Source organism: Nelusetta ayraudi, unplaced genomic scaffold (assembly GCF_046127955.1).
Source record: "Nelusetta ayraudi isolate G7.1 ecotype Tasmania unplaced genomic scaffold, CSIRO-AGI_Nayr_v1 ptg000050l, whole genome shotgun sequence".
In the NCBI taxonomy this organism is placed as follows: Eukaryota; Metazoa; Chordata; class Actinopteri; order Tetraodontiformes; family Monacanthidae; genus Nelusetta; species Nelusetta ayraudi.
In genome coordinates this window covers 2,074,005-2,095,382 of record NW_027466100.1, presented here as the reverse complement: position 1 = coordinate 2,095,382, position 21,378 = coordinate 2,074,005, and the positions used below count along the sequence as shown (strand labels likewise).

Sequence of the window (21,378 nt, the reverse complement as noted above, 5' to 3'; positions counted from 1 at the left end):
GACTGGTGTTTAATGATGCATCTGGTCACTTTAGTTGGTCTCTGCCTTTGGTCCTTTTCTTCAACAGGATGGTCTTGTTTGTCTTACTGTCAGTTGCTTGTTTTTATATCCAGTGTAGAGGCCATCCATCCATCCATCCATCCATCCATCCATCCAGTTTCTATACTTGCTATGCTATGCTTCCCTCTGCACTCAGGGGTTGTGGGGGTCTGCTGGATCCCAGCTGTGATTGGACGAAGGCAGGGTTACACCCTGGACAAGTCGCCACTTCATTGCAGGGCCCTGTTTATTTATTATTTATTATTTATTTACATTTTAAACTCATTCATTGAGTTAAAACAACACATTTAAACACAAACACAAACATTTCCAACTCTGGAATGAAAAAGAGCAAAGAGAAGAATTGTCTATACATATAAATTATTGTTTTTAATGTTGTTTACATGTTTGAAATAAATAAATAATTAGATGATAAATCTGCCCCTTCACGCAAAGAAATACATTTACAAAGACCTTAAATTAAGCCTTGGCGTGATGGTGGGGAAATGGTCTCTCCATCACAGTGCGAACTCAGAGACATTTACACTCACGTTCACATTCATGGAACGTTTAATAAAATAATAACAATAATGATAATAAACGTTTAGAGTTTAGAATGAACCTCTTTGGGCTGTGGGATGGAGTTGGAGTGCCTTGTGAGATCCCACAAAGACATACTGACAATACATAAACTCCATCCTGCTGACGCCGCCCACCCCCGCCAATAGCGGCCCATCTTACACAGTTTCCAAAAAGCAGCCAAATGAAGTTCACCTGGCAGACGGAACTTTCGTCAGACTTTGCTAATGCATACATCTGGTTGGAAGCCCATAGAAGGCATTTGGGGAGTTGAAGGTTGTTGAGCAAACAAACCATTAATCACAGTGAAGAAGAGACATTAGATTTGTTAGTGCTAATTCAGACGCCACTGCCAGCTGCACAACATCACAGTTGTTAAGGGGCCAGATGCCAAAGTGAAAGAATGTTGCCCACTGACTGACTGGCTTTCATTTTTGTATCACTTAGTTTGTATGCAGTTCATTTGTAATCATTATTTTCAATTCGAAAATGTAATGCAGTTGATAAAACCTGCTGCTGTAAGAGTATTCACACTGTACACTTCAGCAGTTGCCGTTGTTTACAGCTTGCGGTTGCTTCCAGTTTCTGTTCTTCTGTGGTTTCTCAGAGCAGCACAAAGCCATTGCTTATTGCTCTCGCATCTCCTGTCTCTTTACTTCAGGAGCTGAGTGACCATGGAATTGATGGGAAGTTTAGACAAAGTAAAAACAACTCAGCTTTCAATTTAGAGAGTGAAAAATGAAACTGATTTTTGAAATGTTGTGCAACAAAACAGTCGTAACAATAATTTGGAAACTTGTGGTCTAAAAAACACAAGAAACAATCCAACCACTTTTTTTTTCTTTTTTCTTTGTTGTGCTCTGTAGGTCGATTCAGGTTTTTTCCTGGACTGTGATGTGAAGATAGTGGGCAAGTCCATCCGGGACCGCGTGGCTCTCATCAAATGGAGGAGGGAGCGAACTGTCTCGGCAGGAAACGGCGATGCACCTGCCAAAAAGGCGCCTCAGAATCTGCTGTGTGTTCCCGGCGGCGGTGGCGGCGGTGCGGCGCAGCCCGGCACCTCGGCCATAACCAACTTTGAGGAGCCGGAGGTGGAGCAGCAGCAGCAGCAGCAGCAGCAGCAGCAGCTGCAGCAGCAGCAGCAGCAGCAGCAGCAGCAGAGCCTCATTTGCACTGTGCCAGTCACCATGTCCACCACCTGTGAGTGCCCGCGGTTGTGTTGCATTGTGTTTTCATGAGAACAGCAGGCCAACTCAGACCTTAAATTGAAAATGAATATGAGTTCATGTGGGCAGCAGCAGCACCATCCTCATCAATTAGACGTCATCACCCAGCGTTTGAATTTTAATTAGATACTGGCGCACTTCTCCACCCTGTTCTTCCCCGAGGACGTTGCGTCAATCCACAAAGTTCCAGTTTTTCCTGTCTCTGTACAGCCGACAGTGGCGTGAGCTGGGCCGTGCAGGCGGACGACGGGATTGGTCTGCACAACGGCAACTACCAGTCGCTCCCGGAGCCGATCTCCAGCGCCCAGATCATCAGCAGCCCCCCTGCACTGGTTGACCGCCTCGTGCACCAAATCCTGGCCTCGGACGAGAGCTTCCTGCAAGCAGCCAATCAAGGGCCGGGGGCAGCCTACCAGCAGGCTGCCAGTCAGCTGCATCCTGGGGCCTATCAACAGTCCACCGCACAACTGCATCAGGGGTCTTATCAGTCTCAGACAGTGAGTCAACCTTCCTATTCTGCCTTTTCCTCAACCCTCAGTCTATCTTTTTTTTGCACTATTTCCTGAAATTACAAGCTTTCTATTCCTTTTGTTTTTTGTTTTGCTTTGTTTTTTGTTTTTTTGACTCACACCCGAGCAGCATCACCACCAGCTTCTCGCGTGCCCGCAGAAACCTCCTGCTCCCGGAGGAGAACTCTGTGGTGTGTTGTAGGCGTGGCAGCTCCTCTCCGGTGGAGGTGTTGCGATGTGGCAGGGATCCGAGCTGCAGCTTGTGTCTGTCTGTCCGTCTCTGGCAAATTGCACCGATACATCAAGGGGTGTCACACGCCACCCGCGCGATAACTCGCCCCGCAGTCTGCCATCGTTATTTCGGCTCTTTTCCCCCGGTGCAACGGCTCCGTCGTGACTCAGCGAGCCATTTAAATTCACCTCTCGCTCCCCTTCGCCTCAGCCCGCCCTGCAGGCTCCGGGCCTCCGCAGCTCCTCCGCGGCTCACCTCTTGAGTGGTCGGACAAAGGGAGGCGGGTCCGCTGGACACCCTCTCGCTCCCGACTTACACCAGTCCCCAAGCCAAACTCACTCTCGACTTTTCATTGGTCGAGGTCAACTCACCTCAACTCACCCTTCTCGACCGCCGTCTCCCCGTGGGTCGCAGGACCAATTCCCCGACCGCCGTCTCTCTCCTCTTTCCGATGCCGTAGACAGAGCGCAGTGTCCCAACACCGTGTTCTGTTCTGGATGAAAGCGGTTCAGGCCGGAAGTTCAGCGTTGCCGCCGCCTGACACCGGAGGGAGAGCAGAGCAGCGGGCAGGTTAGAGAGGCCATGACACTGCGCACGGTATCCTGCCACTGCTGCAAGTTCCTGCATCTTTTATGATCCTGCTCGCTGCCTCCCTCCGCCGGCCTTTTTCCAAGTGCAAAGCGACACCTCGTAAAGAGTGCAGCGAGAGCATGATAGTGTAGAAAATAAAGTAGCATAAAAAAGAAAGAAAATAGAGCGCACTGTGTACTAGTAAAGCATTGGAGCCTTTTTCCCCTTTATCTTAAAGGTCCAGTGTGTAATATATGGCCTGATTTAAGCCCATAAATACATTAATCAAAGTGTATACTTGCAGTACAATAAAAGTATTTTGGTTTTCCTACCCTTAGAATGGTTCTCCCATATATAAGAATATACAGTGTTTTTCGTAAGTAGGGAGACTGCTCGCATCCTCAGATAAACCAACGAAGAAGAAGGTGGACGAGGTATCCATGTTTGTGAGCTCAGGCCACCAAAGTTCACTGGCAAGCATGGGAGAGGGGGGGTGAAAGGGTGAGCGCCGCAGTCTAAAATGTAACCACTTGATCTTGCTGCTTCTTCTCAAAATCTCCAAATATTACACAGTGGACCTTTTAAATTGACCGGCTTGGACAAACAACATCAACTCACGATGATCTAATAGTGAAATCTGCAGTCCGTTAACGCTGACCTCACTCCTGGTGTCTGACAGACAGTTTCCGCTCCAGCCACGCCGGCTCCCCTGGTGCACCAGAGCAGACAGACGGCGCAGAGCTTCCCAGCTGCGGTTCCCACCCTGCAGCCGCACCTCGCTGGCCAGCCCAGCCAGGAACAGGTAGTGCTCCCCTCCCCCCTCCCCCCTCCTACCCGCTGGCCAGGACGTGTCCTTCTGATGGCCTCTGTGAGGCACACAAAGCAGGTCACCGTGCCGGTGCAGGGACAGAATCTGTCCGGGGCTATGAGATCTGTACGGGGTCTCACGGCAACTCCATTAGCACAAACTACATCATGGTCAAACTGATAGATAGATAGATAGATAGATAGATAGATAGATAGAATCTTATTATATATGTATTATAGATAGATAGATAGATAGATATAATCATATTATATATATTATATATGTAATATATATTATTAACGAACAATAGATAGATAGATAGATGAAATCTATGTATCTATTTATCTATCTATCTGTGTGTGTGTGTGTGTGTGTGTGTGTGTGTGTGTGTGTGTGTGTGTGTGTGTGTGTGTGTGTGTGTGTGTGTGTGAGGCTGCTACACTATTGCTTCACATACGCAGAGCTGTGAATTCACTGTAAAAAGTGTTATTTATTCTTTTAAACCTGATTTGAATTTCAACATTAATAAGAAGAGAATAGTGGGCCTGTTTCCTAAGAGTGCAGCTGGTGCCCTATTAAATGAGCCAGTGCATGCGTATGTTTGTGTGAATTTCTACTATAATTACGACTACCTCCTCCCTCTAATGCACCTTGGGTGCAGAGCTCTGACACAGCACCGTTTCTTTTCTTTTTTTTAAATTTTTTTTTTAACTATCGAAACAGCTTTGCATTCACTCGCCCGGTCCAGTTAAAAAGCAAAAAAAACGTCTCTCTTCCAGCTGATGTCTGCCAACCAGCCTGCGTCTCTCCTGAGCGCTCCAGACGTGCCTGCCGGTTTTCCGCAGTCGGTGTGCGGCGTCACCTCCCCACTCCTGCCTCTGCAGATCAGCACACAGGTGCGTGAGTAACCCAGAGGAAATAAAAAGTCAATCAACGTTCCGGGCGCATGCTGTTGTAACGTTACAGGGCATGTGTGAATGTTGTCTATCAACTGGTTGTCTTTGTTCATTTTACCCCCACCCCTTATCATTTCCCCCCTCCCCTCCTTTTTCTTTCCCAGTTCCCCTCATCATCCCCGGTCGTTCACTCGGGGGGCCTCAAGCCCTCCCTGTTCCCACTCGGTCCTCTGCCGTGTGCCTACAGCGGCGGCGGCGGCGGCCCTGCTGTGTCTAGCCCCCGCTACTCACCCTCGCTCCACCACCCCTCCCTCCCTCTAACCCCTCACGCTGTCTACTCCCCCACTGTGCCCATGCTCGCCACCCCTCAGACACCTCAGCATGTGCCAAGCGCGGCGCTCCCTGTTCCACTTCTGGCTGTGGCCACGTCCCCCACAGTGCCCCAGACAAACCTCGGTAGCCTCCATGCTGTTCATCCCTTACACGTTCCCCTGGTGCACCCCACCCCATACTTTGCCCCCTACCCTGCACAGGAACTGGCTGAGCAGCCTGTCCAGGTGAATATGTGCCTCAGTTCTCGCATTAATGCTCGGGTCGTGAGAAATCTGCAGTGCTAAGGCGGCATTTGTGTCTTAGTCTACGTTGCGTCGCATGCCGGTGTAGGTACAAAATCTGTCTGTTGGAGGCAATCTGTCCAGGGTCCGTCATTGGCTAAGCGGTGTCTGCAAGGCTACGAGATCTGTCCAGGGGTTCGGCGACTGCCGACGACGTTGCATACGGCAACTCTATTCGGATAAACTACACTGCAAACAAACAAACAAACAAACAAACAAACAAACAAACAAACAAACGATAGATGGATGGATAGATGGATAGATAGATAGATAGATAGAGAGATAGGTAGATAGGTAGAGAGATAGATAGATAGAGAGATAGGTAGATAGGTAGAAAGGTAGATAGGTAGATACAATCACTGTCAGGCCCAAAAGATCTGTTCCTATTAGGGCTGTTGAAGTTAATGCTTTAGTAGCGCGTTAACTCAAACTCCTTTTAACTGAACAATTTTTTTAAAAACGTAATTTTCAAAATAAAATACCGCGGTTGACAAATGCGATTAAAAAGCCTGACCAGGGACAAAAGCCTGCAAATTAGCTAAAGCTGGATGTCTTATATACATCAAAGTTTCCCTTTTCTGTGGCAATGTTGGTTGTATCATCCCTGTTAAATAAAAATTCGAACCAAGTAATAAAAATAAATGAATTATGGCTTGAGAGGTTTGAGGTTTTTATTTGTTGGAGAGTATCAGGACAGTGTAAGTATGTAATCGTTTTGGAATGTTCCAATGAAAATAAAAATAGAATACTTCCACAAAGGAATCATTATTGTCCTCTCCACTTTTTCCTGAAGTATAAGAAACACAATAAATATGAATGAATGAATATTTTGTTAAGTTACATGTAGAGCAGGGTAAAAAAAAATTGCAATTCATTTGCGATTAATCGCGGGTTAACTCAGGATACTTCGATTAATTGCAATTAAAATTTTTAATTGACTGAGTTTCTACCTATTCATAGTCCTCCCAAAATAAGACATTATGCAAAAATATGCAAACACAAACTCAAACTTGCATGCTAGTTCTGTGTTCTACCCATAACATGAATCTATCTATTTATCTATCCATTGATCTATCTATCTATTCGACCGCAATGTAGTTTGTCCTAATAGAGTTGCCGTAAGACCCTGTCAGATTCCGTAGGCCGGACAGATTCTGTACCTCCACAGGGATTGTGTTTTTTGGTGTCCTAGAACAAAGTTGAACAAAGTTGCAATTAACTGCTCACACACGTTTCTCAAATTTTTCGTGTTTCTTTTTCAGGCACAGATGGTTGCAGCGCAGGGGACGTTGGGAGAGGTCACTCTTCTGGCTCAGGCCCACCCTGCTGTGCCAGCTGCTCAGAATGGCCACTGGGCAATGGGAGTAGATGCAGAAGCCGGCGCTGTTTTTAATCCGACTCAAATTGCAGCTTCGATCTCAGTGCCAGGCACGTTCAAAGTCGAGTCTCAAGCCCCGGCGCAGAGTCCAATTGTGGTCCCAGTGCAAAACCAACAGCAAGTCTCTGCGTCGGCTGCAGCAGCAGCTTTGTCATCTTTAAGCATGGCACCAGTTCCAGTCCCAGTCGAGTTTCCAATAGCTGGCCAAGATCTGACCAGAGCGCCAATCCGTGCACCCGTCTCCGCCACAGGCCACGCCCTCGCACCGCCAATGGGCTCACTTACAAGCTCAGACCTGCCCTCAGCAATTTGCAAACCAAAGCTCCCAGCTCCAGGTTTAGCTTCAGTCCCAGTCCCCGTCACACTGCCAGCCCCAGCCCACCCTGCGACTCCTTACTCTGCCTCAGTGCCGGCATCAGGCCTGCAGCCTACTGGCATCCAGACAGCTCTCTCAGCGGCTGAAAGTGCCAGTCTGGCCACGACTCAGCAAAATCTTGACTCCAAATTTGCCTCCAGCACTGTTCAACACGAGCCCAGTATAGAGGTAGGAGCAAAACCAATGTTTGCACACTTTCAGTGCTGTCTAATCCACTTAAATAATCCAGGATAACCAATATAATAACGTAAAGAAATGAATTGCACTGACAATTCAGCTTTTTAAATTCTCATTTACATTCAGTTTGCCATATAGTCTTTCAATTTTAAAGTCTTTCTAAATTCCAAAAGAGAATTACACAGTTTGAGGCAATCATTGAGTCCATTCCATAATTGCACTCCCAACACTGACACACATCTGTATTTTTACATTTGTTCTTGCTGTACTCGTTGAAAACATAAGCAATCCCCTCAAATTATATTTACCTTCCCTCAACTTAAACATTTCTTCAATAACCACAGGAATGTTCTTGTTCAGTATACGGTGCATAATTTCAAATGTTTTTAAATATAAAATGTCTTAAAATCTAAACAGATGACAAGTAGTTGTTTCATGAAAACCAACTTTGCTTGTTAATTCTGATAGCTCTTTTATGGAGTTTTATTAATGAATCTAAGTTTGGTTTGAAGGTGTCTCCCCAGTAGGTCATATAAGGCATCAGAAGGGGAAAATACAGTATATGTAGGCAGTTTTTATCAAGTGTATGCTTTGTTTTCTGTAAAATCGAAATAGATTTGGATAATTTCTTTCTGACATGTTCTATATGTGGCTTCCAACGCAGCCTGCCATCTGTAATAACACTCCAAAACCTAGTTTCTTCTATTTCTATTATTTAAGTTATTATTTTAAGTTATTACTAAGTTATTTCTATTTCAACCTTATTGAGAGTAAGTTTTATGTCATGTCAGATTCTATTTTCTCCTACTTGATTGTTTCCAGGATGTTCCTCCAGACAAACCAGTCTCTTTACAGAGCTACGCCCACGACAGGTGGGTCTGTTTCAGGGTCCTCTACTGTTTCTCTTTATTGCCCTTGTCCCACCGATCAAGTGACGATTCATTGTCGCAACTTCTCCTGCAGTCTTACTTCAGATGTGGCATCTGGTAAGGAAACAAGCGACGGCTATGAAAGCCTGGCGAGCGGAGGGAAGGCCGATGGAAAACCCCGGAAGCACCATCGCAAGTCTGCGCGCACGCGTTCCCGACAAGAGAAGACCAGCAAGCCCAAACTGAGCATGCTCAATGTACGTCCCGTTTGGAACAGAGTTTTTTTTTTGTGTGAAATCCCAATGCGTTTAATACAAGTATGTCCCAATGCGCACACAGGTGTGTAACACTGGAGATAAAATGGTTGAGTGCCAGCTGGAGACCCACAACCACAAAATGGTGACTTTTAAATTCGACCTGGATGGAGACGCTCCGGAGGAAATTGCCACATATATGGTGAGTGCCAATTTTAAGCGAGTGGCCTTGTTTCTCTGTTTTGACCAAGTCAGAAGTGGGTTTAAAGTCTTTCTGTGGTGCAGGTGGAGAATGGCTTTATACTGCCGTTAGAGAAGGAGATCTTCATTGACCAGCTGAAGGACATTGTGGATAAAGCAGAGGACATGCTGAATGAAGACATGGAAGGAGAAAGGAGCTCCGCCTTAACTTGTAGTGCCCAGGAGGGCCAAGTTCCTGAAGGGCAGGTTGGAGAGGTGAGGAGGAATAATGTACATGATGCAACAAAAAAAAAATGGATATAATTATAGATTAATATTTACAGTAGCCACTTATCTATTGAACCCTCTCTAATCCCATTGCAGAGTCATCAGTGTGGAGCTCCTCAGCATGTGTATCAGCAGAATGGTAAAAAAAAAAAAAAGTCTGCATTTGAATGCATACATACATACAGTACATATTGCCTGGCTGTAATGAACTGGAAGGCCAGCGTGTTTCATTCATTTCACATTACCATAAGTTACAACTATTACAACCAGAGGCTTCCTATTGGTGAAAGCAGTGACATCAGGCACGTATTACTGGCCCTTGGTGAGTCACTGTGCACCACTGTTTAACTGAGCTCTTGCCAACGCCAGTTTGGCGTAAACGTAAAAGTTAAAACTGTCCAATGAGAAAAGTCTTAAGTCTCATTGTTTGTTGCTTTTTATTTAAAAAAAAAAAAAAAATGCAATCGAGTTCTGATTAAACTGTATTGACATCACAACCCAACCCCTTTCATACTTCTTCTTTCTTTCATTTCATTCTTCTTTTTGTAAGTTTTTTTTTTTTTTACTCTTTTGTACCTGCATGCTATCCTTAAACCGTGGGCCGCTGAGTAACGAAATTTCAATGCTCTATATCTATGTCGCATATATTGGATATGTCATATGTTGGACTGACTACCTTGAACCGTGACTAGTTACCAATTTCAGATGTTTATCCAAAGTGCTGCACTTGCTCCACTGTTGTCACCATTGCTATGAATGAGATCTGCCACACCTTCACAGTCTGCAAAATGGCGTAAAAATTCTATTATTCACTCGTTTCATTCATTCATTGTTATTTTTCACTCCGTTTGGAAGCCTTAAGAAACACTCAGTTTTGATATCATACATATGGATTTTTGACTGTTTCAGTTGTTGCTAGAACATTTAAAAAAAAAAAAAAAAAAAAAACATCCACTCGGATTAATGATCTGACGTTTGCGTTGCAGTCCTTCACACGGGCAAGAGGTGGTTCATAATCTGCCCTGTTGAGGAGACGCCCACATCCAGCCAGGAGACTCCCTCCGATGCCACCACTATGCTGTCCCCCTGTAGCTCAGCTGCTACCCAGCCTGCAGAAAGCAGCATCACACGGCCTGGCAGAGGTGACTTTGCTCACCCGGAGACAATCTTCCGCGCAAAATCTGACACTTTAAGCTGAACAACAGCGCCCTCCTGTGGTCGCCAAAATGAAATACACCCAAAACTGTTGTAAGGCGTTCACTATTGCTGTTTTCTCTGCTGCAGGAGAAGAGGGCTCCTCTTCCACGATGTCTGGTGGCAGTGGAGGCTTCACCTACGATGTCTATGGCTTCTGCAGCCCTCCAATCATGTCCAACACGGACCCCCTCCTCTTCGCTACTCTCTCTCCCCCAGTGTCCGCGCCCCCTGCTCTTCAGTCCGTGCCATCAGCGGAGCTGATCGGCACCTTGGCGCAGCCCGCCGTTCACCAGGCCCAGCCGCTCAGAGCTCAGATTCTGCCACCCTCGTCCCCGCATGCGTCCCTGCCAGTGGATGAGTCACAGGGATCCCCGCTGGGATCCGTCTCCCCGATCCAAGCAGCTCAGCAGATGTCAGGAGTGACCTGCCCGGTCTCGATGGCCGACGAGGTGCCTTGCTGCCCCCTGGTCATGCCCCTGTCTCTGGACGTGAGCGGCCTCCAGGGAGGGCCTCCGCTCACGCCTCTCCCACTCCAGGACCTGGCCTCAGCCAAGGAGCCGCTGGCCGTCTCGTATTCTTCCGCCGCTTCCAGGAGCGAGCGCCCGCAGCAGCCCGTCGTGCTCCACCAGCCGTTCTCCAGTGTGGGCGGGAACAAAGTGCCCTCGCTCCCCCAGAGCCCGGCGCCCTCGCAGCACGGCGCAGGGCCCAACGAGTCCGACGGCGAAGGGCGGCTGGGCCGCGGAGGCTTCGTGGACAGCACCATCAAAACACTGGATGAGAAACTGAGGAACCTGCTCTACCAGGAGTACGCTCCCATGTACCCATCAGGCAGTGCGGCGGAGACCCCAGGTTCAGGCACAGAGTACATCCAGTCTCCACCGGGTCCAGACAGCGCCACCGGTGGCTCCGGCAACAGCACACCTGGGCCAATGGGTGATGGCCGCTACAGAGGAGGAGAGCAGCTGGTGAGTGAACCGCCAGGAGCTTTGAATGATGTGAAAGCTCTCATGAAAGTGTATTTGTTTCAGTCGGAAAATGCATTCGTCCGTTGAAACAGCGGTTGTGATTGATTGATCAAGAATTTACTTTTCCAAACCAGTTAAAATGTAGAAAAACAAACAATTCAATGCAATATTTTTACTAATTATATAATCCAATATGAGAGAAGGCAGTGAAGATTAGCCATTTTTTTTTATGTGTGTTTGAGGATATGAATAGTCATAATAATAATAATAATGATAATAATAATAATAATAATATAATAATAAAAGAGTGTTTACTTGTATTTTGTACTTGGCAAAGGCAGAAGGACAGCGTTTAGATCAGTGATGAAAAGAAAATATTTAGAGCCACTTACTTGGATTAACCGAGAGGCGAAGCGCCGATGTGGAATTGTCTGGCACAAAGTGGAGAAAATGAGACAAGGTTTTCTCTCAGCATATGATTCTCTCTGCTGAAATCTGCAGGGGGAAAATGAGTCTCAGCCAGAACCTTCACAAAAAAAAATCCTAATATCACCTTTTTATAATGTAAGAATCCTGGAAAAAAGTGGAGAGGACAATTTGGACATTTTAAGCAATAGAAATATGAGAAATATAGATCCAATTCAGTATCTATTAATCAACAAAGGAATCAGATATCCTCCATCAGATGCACCACTAGAAGATTTCACACTGAGACATTATTGGTCATTCCTTATCAACATCTAAACATCCTAAAATAAGCGTGATTTACTTTTCTCGTGAAACGTTGAGTCATGTCTGATGATGAATTCCACACAAATGACAAAAGTCCATCTTTAGCTTGCGCTAGCTCTCGGAAAGTGTGCACTAAAACACGCAGCTCTGTAAATCAGCGCTCTGGGACATCATCAATAGAGATCTGTAGAGTTTGTAGGATAGTTCATGGTGCAACTTGTTCATTGGAGCCCTGAATGAAAAAAATGAAGCTCAAAAAAATGTGCATTTATTATCAAACCTTCAACAGTTGCTTGTTTGGACAGTGACTAATCTGTTTTGCGTGTTTCCTCTGTTGGTCTTGTCTCATCCTGCCGCTTCCGTTAGCCTCAGATTCCAGAGAGAATGGACAGTCTGAGCACGCTGAGTGACTCAGCTGTGTGTGGTATGTATATCAGACCTCAATCAATCTTAATTGATCCTCGTGCTACTGTCTGTTTGATGAGCTCACACTGCGGTGCTGATTCTCCTGGAAATCTTTGCAGCTTCCCTGTCCAGGAGGAACGTACCTCACTCTGCCTCCTGCTCCGGAACTAGAGGCAGATTTAAGGTTGGTGGAAAAAAAACAGTCTAAAGGTCCTTACACACCTGGAGCGAAAAAGCAGCCGTTATTTTTTTCGCGCTTGTGTCAAATTTTGCGGAGGCGAAAAGGTAAACGCTGGACTTCTGACCAATCAAAATGATGTTGGATGGTCGATGACGTCACGTCAGAACTTCAGTAATGTTCTCTCCCACTGCAACCGTGGGGCCAATGGATGGAGCAGCCCTCAAAATTGTCCGACGGACATCCTAAAGTACTGGCGAAAATTCCACTGGGTCAAATTTGAGCCCCTGGATGGTCGTGTTGAACTCACCCATCTCCTCTTATGTAAAGGAAGAGCCGTGGTGTCGAGGGCGGTGGTTCGTTTTACGCACGAAAAAACAAAACATCTCGGTGGCCATACTTTTATTCCTCCGTTTAAATCTGTTCCGAAAAGCTGTCCAAATGATAAGCGCATCCAAAGGAAAACGAAAAAATCTTTTATGGCAACAGGAACTTCAATAACATGGTCAAAAAAACATTTAGTATCTTCCACCTGCGCCGCCGCATCGTCACTTGACCTATATATCCACCTGACGCACACAACAAGCCCTCTCAAGACAGGAAAAGCTAATAATAATAATAATAATAATAATAATAATACTAATAATAATAATGATAATTTTTTTTTAGCAATATAATAAGCAGAATACACATGTCCACTACAAACGGAGATACTCGGCATACGAAAGTCATTCATTTAATTTAGAGCAATATTGGGTGCACCCAAAGACTTCTGTTCTTTTTCTTTTTCTTTTTTAATCCAACCATCACCAGGACATCATCACTTGAGGATTTAGTCGACTCTATTATCTCTTCTTCGGCGCGACAGAAGGAGCCCCAAACTTCATTTGCTTAACGAATTTTAGACGCATATTCGCGTCGTGCTTGGTGTGTACAGAAAATATTTGCTGGCGAAGAAATTTGCGTTTTTGCGTCGCTAAGGACCTTAAGTTAAGAGTATTTCCCTCCCACCACGTCCATATGATTTTTTTTCTCTCTCTCTCTCTCACATTCGGCAGATCATTTCAGTTCCCCCCGAAGTGGCCAACAGACGAGACGTAAAGCCGAGGAGCTGGAGCAGGGCCGCCTCTCCGGCGCTCCCTGCTGGCTACAGCGCCGAGCACGTGCAGGCCGAGGTCATGGCCGCCTCCACCACCATCGGCCGCTTCTCCGTGGTGAGCACCGAGGACGACATCACGCAGAGGACGCGCTGCAGCCGCTACTCGGCCCCGCCCGACTTCTACCTGGACACGCCCCCCTCCACGGCCAAGCGGGGCTCGCTGTCCCACGCCCTGACGTCGCCCTCCGCCCCCGCCGCCGACATCTCCGTGCACGCCTGCGCCCGCTTCCTCTCCTCGGACTCTGGGGCCGAGAGCAGCCCCGTCAAGCCGGCGCCGGCCACGCCGTCGCAGCGCACGCGCTCGGAGCGGCGGGGCAGCGACCTGATGAAGAGGGCGGTGGCCTTCCTGCGCCGCTCGGGCCGCAGCGGCAGTCTGCAGAGCTCCGACTCCCCCGGCCGGCACGGCGGCGTGCACGGCTCGGCCTACGGTAGCAGCGACAACGACTCGGAGGTGGAAGACTCGGACATGAAGAGAGAACTGCAGAGGCTCCGGGAGAAGTAAGAGCTGCCAGCGGGTCGGCTTGATGGGTCCAGTTTGTGTGAAAAGATAAAAGGTCTTTCTGTCCATGATATGAGTCCATCCTCTGAAACCAAGAGCACTAACATTTCAGTGAAAGCGCCACCTTGTCAGCGATACCTCGCCCAGCCTCACTATTTTTGCTGCTGCGTTGCTCTCCTAAAACAAAGCAAAAAAAGTGGACGGTCCGACGAGGCTTCAGTTTCAGCAGGCTGCGATCACAGAGCTAAATATGCCGACGGAGTTTTTCCAATAATGAATCATGCAAGGCTACTCCTACTGATTCCAGGATTGTATAAACAGACCTGAAAATGAGTATAACATGGAAGGTTTAGTTTTACTTGAGTTTATTCAATAACATGTGCACATGTACAAACAGATACACAGAGAGCCACACAATGTTCAGAGAGAGCAGGTCAAAGCTTTGACGCTTATATTTGTCAGCCCTTTAAGATGCTGCCGAAACATCACAGCGAACACATAGCGAGATTTTATGAATTAATAATAAGAACAGAAAGTAGAACACCAAGATATAGCAACCCAAAGAATTAATGAATAAATAATTAAACAAATACATACATAGAATATTGCAAGCTCTTAGGCTGGCATTCCGCCAATCAGTCAATGCATTATAAACTTCTGCTTTTTTGGGTGAGTTTAGAAATGTTCTCATCATTTTTGTCACATTCTTAATCGTCCCACAGGCATCTGAGGGAGATCTCTGAGCTGCAGGCTCACCAGCGGGGGGAGGTGGAGCTGCTGTACCGTCGCCTGGGCAAAGCCCTTCCTCTGGATGTGGGTCTGTCGCACACTGTGCCGCACACGGGCCGGAGGAAGAGGTCGGGCCGGCACCGGCTAAAGCCCGGCAAACTCCTCAGCCCCCTGGTCCAACAGTTTAGAAATGTGACGGCCAAGAGCAGCGACTCCAGCAGGTCCAGTGAGTATGTTTTTTCGGTGTAAATTCTGCCACTGCTGACCCTCGCGAGTGTTGTGTTCTTGTTCTTGTATTCTAAGAAGGAGTCGGCATAAAGGTCTCATTGCTTTGACTGAAGCTCCCTCAGCAAACAACCCGAACCGGATATATCGAACACAACATTTCTCTTTTAAATGCAACCAAAAACAATAGTAGTAGTAATAATAATACTGGCATTACCAGTGGCGGGCCGTCAGGGCCAGCTAGGCCTCCTCTGCTGCCCTAACCATACTTAGAAAAAGTACAATTTCCTGTAAATATGATAATAAAGTTATTCTCCATAGCCTGTTCTGTTCACGTTGTATAATATCCCCTTGGATGCGTCACTTACATTGTTGTATTTTACGGTAGAGTTCTTATCCAATCAGATTTCAGCTAGCTTGTGTTGCCGGGTGCCATGAAATCTGCCTTCGGCCAGCAGAACCGACATAGCAGGCTCCTGTCCGCTGTAAGTGAAGGGACCTTAGTTAGTTGCGATAGCCAATCAGATCTCGAGTCTGCGATGCCAAGGCCAGCTAGCTAGCCTTATGCTGAACTTTAAAGGTACATGTCCTCTGATTGGATAAGAACCTGACAAACCTGACAGACTTAATTCAACCTGGAGATCAAGTGTCCACCACAGCGAAGCCACGACGGCTGAAGGAGAAGATGCCGAATCATCTGCACATGAAAAATGTAAATAACGTGGCGCATTGGTGCAGCAGCTGCGCCAACATGTTCAAAGGTTTAGTAACTTAATCGTTCAATAGTTTATTTCGTTATCGTCTTATTGGTCTCTCATACGAATCGGTGACAATGTGCCATTTATTGAACAAGTTTGGACAAGAGTAGGAACTCAGAGAGCAGTTTTGGTGGACTTGAGAAATCTCTCAACATCGCCTTTTTTCTGAGTTTTGACATTATCCATGGCCTTCTTAAGGTCCTTGCACACTGGGCAATAGACCAATTATAATTAAGTTTTGCTCGACAGGGTCACTTATATGAAGGTGATGTAATGCGTAAGTGTGATTCTCTATGGATTCTCAAACCGTGGTGTCATATTGTGGGTAATATGTAGTGTATTCATTTAAGGTAGACTAAATATGACGCCACTAATGGCCTAGGTGGGAAATGCACAGGCCGCCACTGAGTAATACCAGTCTGCTCATTACATTACAGTACACAACGTGTTGCTTGTGCGCAGGTGCGGCGACGGGCACCGGTGAGCCGACGGTGAGTCTGAACGGCTCTCCCGCCAGGGCGCCGTTCCCCACCCACAGCAGGGCGCGCTCGTGCACCAGCCACATCCCCAGCTCCACCTCCGGCCCCGTGCAGACCCAGCAGCCCTGCTCCCTCAAGGGCTCCTTGTCTTCCGATGACATTTACGCAGGACTGCGCGGGGACGTCGGCGGCGCTCACGGCCAACCTGGACCAGGTGAACACGCAGCTGACTGACGGACTGTAACACTGTGCTCTCACCTGAATATTAAACACCATTTTATTTGGTGTTATTTACTGGTGTTTCATTTTTCTGACATTGTGTCTTCTTTCCTTTTTTTTTATATGTTACTTTTTGCAGGCTGGTCAAATTACCCTCAGACGTCTGAGAGAGTGACCTATAAATCGAGTAGCAAGCCGAGAGCTAGATTTCTCAGTGGGCCTGTGTCTTTGTCTATCTGTTTGTATCTCCTCTCTTCTGGCATAGCTTCACTCGTTTTTCCCCCTATTTTTTATTTGTTCACCTTTAGTGGCTTGGCATCTTTAGTTGTGTCCACTTGTTCTGCAGCACTGCTGGGTTGTCCTTTCTTTATTTTTGCCTCACCCAGACCTCTGGCCATGGTCTTGCATTTTCTTATTAATGTATTTATTTTTAATGGCACTTGATTGCTTATTCGCACCAGTTGAATAGTTCCATTAAAATCGCCCAGTAAAGTCCAACACTCTCATATGTTTTAATGTGTTTATCCTGTTTATTGGAGCTTTTAGGTTTGGATAAACACAGTTAAGTGGAATGTTAATATACACTGTATACATTACAGATTAACCGAGTCTTCTGACAATCTTGTGCTATTTGTTCAGCAATAGACAAAAATAACGCTCATAGACAAGTTTGTCTGATTTGCCATGCATCAGTAGGCACAAGGCTGTCAAACGCACCTTCTGTCATGAAACATCATATCTCATCTTCTCTCTCTCTCTGTCTCTGGTTACTTCTGTCCTGTTTCTCTGTCAAGGCGGAGCATGACTTTGTATGTTTAGTGTCTCATTTCAGGGGACTGATCGCTTTGTTCACTTTTGTTGTGCTGCAGCTTTGTTTTGCTCTGCATCTCCTCACTCAGCATCGCCATTAATCTCTACTGAGAAAACAATTCTCTGCATTGAGTGCCTTTTTTTCTCCCCCCCTTGTCACAAAGGGTCAACGCTGAAGAGGCTGTGTCTGGGCAAAGAGCGTGGAGCCAGTACGTAACTTTGTCTCCAAAGAATTCTTTGCCAACTAAGCAAAGGTGGCGTCACAGCATGTTTGTGTGTCTTCGCAGGGTCTGGAGCTGGTCCAGGGACTTACACTCAGTCACAGCAGCCACCCACTGGGTCCACAACCCCCTCTCATCAGCCAGTAATAGGACTCGCACAAGCTCAGGCTAACAACAGCAACAACAAAATAGGCTCATACACGGCCACGTCCATGAGTGTTCAGGAGAGCAGCTTGCCTGAGGACCTGCAGCAGCTAATGGATGACTGGGCCCAGGAAGTCCTCATTGTCACCCAAGGGTCCCGCAGCAACTCCCTCAGCATCAGCAGACAGCAGCTCTGGGATCAGGTTATCCCTCGTAAACATGGACTCCAGGCAGGTGCTTTAGATGTGAGTCTCCGGCCAGCCGTGCCATTCATTGTGTTGTTTATAAAAACAAAAGTACACAAAGATTTCATCTAAAAAAGAAAATAACATTCAACGAGAGGCAGGTTAAGTATTCACATTCTTTACTGTGCTCTAAAAAAATACTAAGTAAAATGCAGGGTTTAGTCAAGTAACAGTAAGAAAGTAGAGGTTCTGAAATGTAATTGAGTAAAATGTAAAACAAATTATTTTTTGCCATTAATAAAACAATACATTCATTGACAATTTGGCAAAAATGATAAACTTGTGACATAATAATCTGGACTGAACTGACCAGAGTGACCCCAAAACTGAGGTACTCTAAAATAATCTCCCTCTAAGACATGTTCCACTTTTATATTTAATACACACAGAAAAGTTCAAATAGCTCCACTTCAAGCAGCAACAAGCTTTTTTTCCAATGTAAGAAGTAGAAAAGACAGAAATGTGTGCACAAATGTAGGGAGTAAAAGTAAAAAGCTGTCAGAACAAGAAATACTGTATGGAAGGACTTGAAGGACACGTGTTAAAAATAGTTTAAAGGTGGTACAGATTTTGCCACCGCGCCATACTTTTGCAAGCTGGCCAAATGTGGACCGGGCTGCTTGGAGAAGCGGTTGATTTCTGGCTCTGATGTGCAGTCACTGTAGATTTTGGAGCCCAGGTAAATGATGTCTCTAACAACTTCAACCTCTTCCGGTCCGATGTTGACATTCTGCGGCAATTGAGGCAGAAAGTTGGACAGACATTGAATTTTAGTTTTTGTCCAGCTAATGATGAGTCCTAGTGGTGAAGCTTCTTCACCAAGAATGCCAAGAGTGTCAACCAGAGTGTCCAAGATTGAGCTAAGGAGGACAACGTTGTCAGCATAATCCAGATCTTGGAATGTGTCATGGTAATCTGTGCCAAGGTTTGGACATCCCTCCACTGCTCGATTCATCCAGAAATCAACAGTGACGCAGCCTTGGCAAACTGGCATTCCCGATGTGGTTGCGATGGGTCCGAGAGGCCTCCCTTGGTACGAACCTTGCAAGTGGCGTCGATGAACAAGTCCTGGAGGATATTAATACATATGTTAACATCCTCCATGCCGATTCCCTAGAGGAGTCAGAGGGCATTTCTGTCAAGAGAATCAAAGACGGCTTTAAGATCGGCTTAGGCTACATACAGAGTTTGGCGGAACTCCCTCCGCTGTTGGGCAAGACCTCTAAGGGCAAGGATGCAGTCGCTGGTGGAACGACTTGTTGTGAAGCCTGCCGGCTGAGGGCGGCGCTTGGCTAAGAGGAGAGGCTGGATGCGCTTGAGGATAATGGCTGTGACGAACTTTGAGGGTACAGATAGCATTGTGATGGGGCGATAGCTGGCGGTGTTACGTTGGTCACCCTTGTTCTTGTAGCATGAAAGGATCACACCCTCTTTCCACTCAGTGGGCACCCGCTTGTTGTTCCAAATGGCAAAGCTGCTGTAATTGGGAGGGGGGGGCACCAGCGTCTGCAGCTTCTTTCAGCATATCGCCTGTTATGCCATCTGGGCCAGGTGCTTTGCTCGCGGGGAGCTTCTTGATGGCATCTTCAATCTAAGTGATGGAGGGTGGGTCCAGACAGGTGGAGACGTCAGGGGTTCTGTTATTGGCGAAATGTTGGAGGTTGTCCGAGAGCGGTGGTGGAGGCTTGCAGAGTGCGCATAGTGCTGCCGCCAGTGCTGGAGTTTGGCAGAGGTTTCAGTTAGGACAGAACCATCTTCAGCGAGCAGGGGGGACGACTGATGGTGAATGTTGTCCTGTCAAAGGACTTTGATGGACTTATAGGCTGCCCTAGAGTTCCCTGCTCGAAAGCCCTTGTCCACAGCTTCAGCGAGATGGTATAGCCATGCAGCACGGTCATGTCGGAGGTAGCATCTTCTTTGCCTGGACAGTAGGCGGTAGTTCTCTGTGTTTCCCTGTACCCTGGCTCTCCTGCACTTGTCCACCAGGTTGAAGTAAGCTTCAGAGATCCACGGCTGCTTTCTGGTGTAGCGTGGTCCAAGTACAGCTAAAGCCGCGGGTGTAAGAGTCGAGGTGATGTGAGTCCAGCTCTCCTCGATCGACTTGGGGGTGCTGAGGGCAGCAAAGCGGTTTGATACTTCAATGAGTGCACTTGAGCAGGGTCGCCCAATTTATGAGTGTCTGGAGGGTGGGTGGAGGTAGTACCTGGGTGGGCGTGGTGGCGAAGGTTGAGGTGGAGCCCAGTTCAGCGATGCAGTAGACTCGGCAGTTGGTAGCGAACTGCCAGTATCCACTGATCAGAATGTGATTAGAATGTGATGGTGTTGAAAGTGCGACCGGGGTTGCTGTACCAAGTGGTGCGGTGGAGCTGCTGGTGTTGGAACCAAGGGCCCAAGCACTTCAGATTGTGGGCTGCGCAGAGCTCGAGCATGTGCTCTCCATTGTTGTTTGTCTCCATGGAAGCAGGGTGGGGGCCCACGCTGTGCTCAAGCCCGTGGTGATTTTGGCCGATGGTGGCATGCATGTCTCCAAGCATGATAATGATGTCATGCCTTGAAATGCATCTGAGTTTGCCATTCAGGTAGTTATAGAAGGCGTGCTTGGACACACTTCAGTTGGGGCACAGCACATGAAGATGGAGATGTGGCCCTGAGTGTGCCTCAGGTGGACATATAGGAGCCGTGGCCCCATTGGCTTCAATGAATCAATGGAGGAGGCGGTGGAAAACCAGTGCAATGCCTTGGGTGCGATGGGTGTCACGGTGTCACGGCCGCTCCACAAAAGTTTGTATTGCCCGATGACCGTCTCTCCACTGCCCGTCCATCTGAGCTCTTGAAGGCCAGCGATGGAGGTGTTGAGGCGGGTAAATTCCGCGGGGAGAAGTGAAGTATGGCTGGGATAGATAGGGAGATTAGGGGGGCCCCTCCCTAGCGGGTTTGGGGGAGACCCGTCATTAAGCCTGCCACTTTGTCCCCTGGTGGGAGGTGTTTGTGGGCCTTCTAGAGGCCCGTTGCGCGTTCTTGTATTTGTAGCCACGGAAATAGGCAAATACTGTGTTGCTAGCCCTGCAATGCCACCAGAGGGGGCACTAGCCCAAGGTTGCCCCCAGGCTTGTGGAGGGAAGGAGTCACCTTACTTCTCCATTCCAGCTTAGTTTAAGCCGAGCTACCCACTGCCCTAAAGATGACACTTAGACACTCAGAAGTGTTAATACATCCTCCATTAGTAAATCCCCACGCATGTGTCGTGGAGTCCTCTGTGTATTTAGAACGGTAATGATTCTTCATTTTGCTCAGGCTCTTGTCTTCCTTGGACATTTCCCTGGTGTCCACAAAATATCCACCTAGAGGCCAAACTTTCCTTGAAGGGCTTTGGCAACATGACACTTGTGAAATTCGAGACATTCTGTTGATACCTGAC

The 21,378-nt window shown here is 47.2% G+C and overlaps 1 protein-coding gene across 5 annotated transcripts in view; it reads left to right on the top strand.

Moving 5' to 3' along the window:
- Window positions 1-21,378, top strand: part of wnk2 (WNK lysine deficient protein kinase 2) — a 34,835-nt gene that overhangs the window by 10,092 nt on the left and 3,365 nt on the right. The window contains exons 7-28 of one of the 5 annotated variants that reach the window (XM_076036944.1): window positions 1,485-1,709; window positions 1,758-1,818; window positions 2,055-2,341; window positions 3,835-3,957; window positions 4,743-4,859; window positions 5,024-5,416; window positions 6,736-7,395; window positions 8,227-8,276; window positions 8,368-8,530; window positions 8,613-8,729; window positions 8,813-8,983; window positions 9,092-9,134; window positions 9,982-10,137; window positions 10,280-11,157; window positions 12,256-12,313; window positions 12,414-12,478; window positions 13,531-14,129; window positions 14,853-15,085; window positions 16,305-16,535; window positions 16,680-16,754; window positions 17,515-17,559; window positions 17,638-17,960. In XM_076036944.1, coding sequence (XP_075893059.1) covers window positions 1,485-1,709; window positions 1,758-1,818; window positions 2,055-2,341; window positions 3,835-3,957; window positions 4,743-4,859; window positions 5,024-5,416; window positions 6,736-7,395; window positions 8,227-8,276; window positions 8,368-8,530; window positions 8,613-8,729; window positions 8,813-8,983; window positions 9,092-9,134; window positions 9,982-10,137; window positions 10,280-11,157; window positions 12,256-12,313; window positions 12,414-12,478; window positions 13,531-14,129; window positions 14,853-15,085; window positions 16,305-16,535; window positions 16,680-16,754; window positions 17,515-17,559; window positions 17,638-17,960 — 5,073 coding nt within the window. Of the gene's footprint in view, window positions 1-1,484; window positions 1,710-1,757; window positions 1,819-2,054; window positions 2,342-3,834; window positions 3,958-4,742; window positions 4,860-5,023; window positions 5,417-6,735; window positions 7,396-8,226; window positions 8,277-8,367; window positions 8,531-8,612; window positions 8,730-8,812; window positions 8,984-9,091; window positions 9,135-9,981; window positions 10,138-10,279; window positions 11,158-12,255; window positions 12,314-12,413; window positions 12,479-13,530; window positions 14,130-14,852; window positions 15,086-16,304; window positions 16,536-16,679; window positions 16,779-17,514; window positions 17,560-17,637; window positions 17,961-21,378 lie in introns of all 5 variants that reach the window. The other 4 variants (XM_076036943.1, XM_076036946.1, XM_076036945.1 and 1 more) reach the window with 4 other exon arrangements.